Genomic DNA, 4,750 nt, shown 5'->3' with positions numbered 1-4,750 from the left:
ATGGACATGTGACCTTGTTCTATGTTAGCATAGCTATGAAGCCTTTCACATCATGTTGCTACAGGGCACAAATGCATCACTTCCTAACAAGATGTTGCAGCGGCCATGCCATGACATAGCCATGCCTACATACCTAGCAACAATAATCAGGTTGATCACGATGTACCAAAGCCTTCTCTCCAATCATGAATAGTTATCAAAGACAAACTCCTCTCCAAGGGTCCACCTGTCCATAACTTTTGCATTGATCCTGTATGAACTGACACCTGGCTGAGAGCATGCTGAGACAATCCACATTAACGTCTGCTCCGCTCCGCACTTGTTTTCCTTGACCTAGAAGACCACATGCTGAAAAATTGCATTCCAAACCTGCCACCTAACTACTATGCACACATGCACATGCAGCCAAATAATCACTCTGTGCCTAAATTTCACAAGGAGGATCTGAAGAAAATGCAACAATCTTCTTAATAACCAGCTGACTATGCAAGAGAAGTTCAAAACTTCATTCTTTGAAATGAGGTTCTACCAAAGATGAGGACAACAAATATCCATATAAACAACCTTATGGCAGGCTTGCTAGCCAAAGCATAACACGTGCTAAAAACTGCCCAGTCCATGCTAATCCTAGTCAAATAACTGGCCTAATTAGCAGAGACTCCACAAATAATGTGGTAGTGGCTCTTACATGACATGCATTGCCGAATGATGAAAACTCTTACGATCATACTCAGTCATAATCTGAGTCTTCCTCGACTATTTCTTCTTCAGGCGGCAGCTTGGCTTCCTCGTCGAAGTCGTATGGATCCCAATGAAACTCATTATCCTTTTTTATCAATGCACCCATTGAAGGGAACAAGCTCGACAGATCATACTTTGGAGGATCCTCACCAATTTCTGACCAGTTGTCTGCCTCAGGGGTGCCCCAAGGAAGATCCAAGTCTGGAAGAGTTCTCTGAGGAAACATGGAAAGACTCAAGGGTTTGGGCTTTGGTTTGGCCTCAACAGGAGGAGGCTCTGGGAGGTCATCCGGTATGATTGTATCGAACCCACCTTCAGGTCTGGCTCCAGGTTGAGATGTAGCTGTGATGTTGAGCGAGCCAAAATCGAATTCGGGACCCTTGGGCTTGGGAATTCCTGTTTCAGCAAACTGATTGTTGCTTCCAAAAGGAGACCTGGTCTCTAATACAGAGGAGGAGTTTGAATTAAAGTTGAGATCAGAGGCCATAGTGCTCTGAGGGATGGGCCGCGAGCGGGGCCGGGGTCGCCTTCGTGGCAAAGGAGGATCGTTGTCACGGTAAGAGCTGCTGTCAAAAGAGAAGTTGGAGAAATTAAATCCTCCGGAGCTGGTTACTGCAGGGCTGCTCAAGGGGTGCGTGGGTGAGCTGCTCAAGGGGGATGTTGCTTGTGGAGAGAAAGCAGCGGAACCACCTGCAGCACACGGTTCAGAGGGCTTGCTGATGTCTGAAAACCCAGAAGTTGTGCTACTGGTAGTGCTGGTAATGGTGGTGGTACTCTGAACGGTGGGTGCAGGGGGGGTGCTGCTGCTGCTGTTGAATGTACTACTGCCAGAGGAACTACTATCAAATGGTTTTGAATCAAGTGTTGCAGCACCAAAGGTAGTGCTGTCAAAGGGTTTTGCAAAATCACTGCTGGTTTGCCCACCCAATGCACCCCCAACAGGGAAACTGCTTGATGCATCCGTGGCCGAGCCATCGGTGCTGTTGTTGAAACTGCTGATTTGCCCACCAACTCCACTTATACTGCTCAATGGAGCTGACGTACTGCTCTGCCAAGCCGTGGCTTGGCCAAAGGAACTGCTGTCGAAGGGTTTTGCAGAATCAGTGCCGAAGGGCTCACCCATTTTACCCCCAAAAAACGTATTGCTTGCTGGAGCTTCTGTGCTGCTCGGTGCAGCCGCGGCCGTGTTCTGCTCAATGTGAATTGCATTGCTAGGGATGGTACCCCAATCTTCTGCAACAGGGGGGAGAGGAGATGAGAAAGGGGAAGAGTCCATACCATTCGTGGAAGGGAGGGGAGGTCGAGAAGCAGCAGCTTTGTCAACCCTAATCACCCGCCCGTCTAGGAGCTGTCCGGTCATCTTGGAGCGGGCGGTCTCTGCATCGGCCTCCGAGTCGAAGGTAACGAACCCGAAGCCCTTTGGGCGGCCAGTCTCGCGGTCGCTTATGAGCTTCACCTCCGTGACCTCTCCGTGCTGGGCGAAGGCCCTCCGGACTGATTCCTCGTCTGTGCGGAAGGAGAGGCCGCCCACGAAGAGCTTGGAGCTGTAGCCACGACTCAGAAGGTGAAACGGTGGCAAAAGGTACCTCTGCCGCTGTTGTTGAGTTGGCCGAAGCAGGGCAGCCATCAGGCCCCAGCGCGTCATCGCCCTGAGCGGAGGGAACGGCATACCCCTGAACGTTAAGAAATGAGGGTTTTGTTAAACCCCCCTCTCTCTCTCTAATAAATGGAGGCTCTTTCCAATTAATTAAATTTTTTTGTTGGTGTATCTTTAATTTTTTTTAAAAATTAAAGATGGACTAAGGTCGTAAACTTTTAAAAAAAATTAAAAATTTAGAACCTTTATGTAAAACATAATGCTAAGGATTAAAAAAATAATATGATAAATATTTATTAATTAACGATTTCATGCAGTGATTGGGAAAGTTGATCATCATCAATGACTATTGGATTTGATCGACTCCCCGGTGCAGTATTGTTGTTGTCTTGGACTCCATCAGTATCGTCATTCTCCACCTCTTCATAATGTCCTCTCCCTCTTGCATTGCAGGGGTCAAAGTACTTGGTACGAGGAGTATCTGCAAAGAAAATCTCTTCTATATCAATGCATTGAGTGAGATGTGGGAGTTTCACTACTTTCCACACTGCCGCCGTCGACCTTTTCTTGCTCATACCGGAGCCAATTTTGGGAATAATCCATGAGGCCGCTGGGTAGTACTTTCCAGTACAAATCATTTTCAAAAGAGTGCTTGTAAAGATGCCCCAAGTTTATTGGCTATATAATTGTATCCATATAGACGTATGCTCTTTCAAAGAGATTTACAGGAGACAAACAGACTTTATTCTTTAAGTCACCCTGGCCATATAAGGCATATACTTGACGAGCTCTAGTAATTTCCTCATTAGATATGTTGTGAGAGAAAAATTTAAAGTGTGGTTTGTGCAAATTTTTCATGCAATAACCCACCATGCCTTCTAAGGTATTCATCTTAACCTGTCTAAGACCTCTACACATAACCAACACACCCTCAGGCTTAAACAAATCCCATCCCAAATATCTCTTTATGGTTTTTCCTATGCTTATCAGAGATGCTGCCATCAAACTAGCAACCATTTGAAAGTGCGAGTGATTCAAGGTTCCTCTTTTCTCAAGTGTAAAGAGACCTTTCAAACATTCCATCCTCACAAATTCCTCTAAGGGTTCCCAACATGATAAGTGGATATCTCTATTTTCGATTGCAATTGTTACAGATACTTCAAAAGGCTTTTTTTTTCGGGTGAAAAAGAAGGGATTTTGTGTAGAGAAGGTTGAGAATCCGCATTTTTTTCGCTTTGCATCGGTTTTTTTCTTTTTGCATCCAGTTTGCTTGAACCTTCAAGAAAGCATGGAAATCGAAAGCACGTTAAAAATTTAAAAATCTAAAGAAACATGCATCCTGAAAACACTAATCAACTAATTCATTTATGTAGAATATCAAGTCGAACATTAATTTCTATTTGAAAAACATCCTAAAATTTTTTAATCATTTTTTTGCAAAACTGAAAAAACACATAGACGTATATATCATTTTAATTATTTTACAATTATATTGCATTTTAATTCAACATTTTTAATCAAATTTAGAAATGCAAAAACACATACATGCATATGCCATTTAACTTTTAAAATTAAAATTAAAGCATAGACATTTAAAATACATATTCAAAATTATATTTATTCCTTTAAGAATTTTATCAATGATTTTAGAATTATATTGCACTTTAATTCAACATTTTTATTCTAATTTAGAAATGCAAAAATACATACACACATATGCCATTGAAAATACACACTTTTAAAATTAAATTAAAGCATAGACATTGAAAATACATATTCAAAATTATATTAATTTTTGCAGTGTATACTATATTCATATTTTAAGGGTTTTAAAAATATCTAGAAAAGGAGCAATCATTCAAACATAAAATAAAATAGAAATTTGACATTTATTATCCAATAATTACAAAATAAATGTATTGATATGCCTTGCGTCCGTGATCTATATTATATACATATTTTTACAATTTTATACTTATTGTTAAATTAACTAATTTTTAAAAAGTACACACACACACACACACATATATATATAACCAATCGACTTTATCAATCTGAGCTTTTGAAACTAACAATCAATCACTTTTATATGAATTTTTAAAAAAAAGGTAAATTGACTTCATCAATTACGACTTCTTCTTTAAACACCTACATGGAACAATATCTATTTAACATATTAAATCAAAATACTGTAATTGATATATAAAAAAGGGTCCGCTTTATGGCCAAATTTTTTTTAAAAATACAATAGAAAGACAGCGGCCACGAATACCTAATAATTATTTCATATATCTTCTTTTATTGATTTCTGCCACAGCAGAACAACAGATATAACTATATCCCAAACGGAGGACATTTTCAAGACTAAAGATATATATATTATCGATGCCAATTTTCAAAGCATCATGTCAC

The 4,750-nt window shown here is 40.5% G+C and overlaps 1 protein-coding gene across 1 annotated transcript; it reads right to left on the bottom strand.

Annotated features, from left to right (window-relative positions):
- Positions 1–449: 449 nt before the first annotated feature.
- Positions 450–2,455, bottom strand: LOC147633752 (uncharacterized). The gene has a single exon (XM_086804778.1). The coding sequence runs from the start codon at positions 2,408–2,410 to the stop codon at positions 731–733; it is 1,680 nt and encodes a 559-aa protein (XP_086660904.1). The 5' UTR covers positions 2,411–2,455; the 3' UTR covers positions 450–730.
- Between the last annotated feature and the right edge of the window lie 2,295 nt (positions 2,456–4,750).

Source organism: Cibotium barometz, chromosome 11 (assembly GCF_041138505.1).
Source record: "Cibotium barometz isolate CiBa-2024 chromosome 11, ASM4113850v1, whole genome shotgun sequence".
In the NCBI taxonomy this organism is placed as follows: domain Eukaryota; kingdom Viridiplantae; phylum Streptophyta; class Polypodiopsida; order Cyatheales; family Cibotiaceae; genus Cibotium; species Cibotium barometz.
Note: the sequence above shows the minus strand (reverse complement) of the source record. Positions and strands in the feature narration are given on the sequence as shown.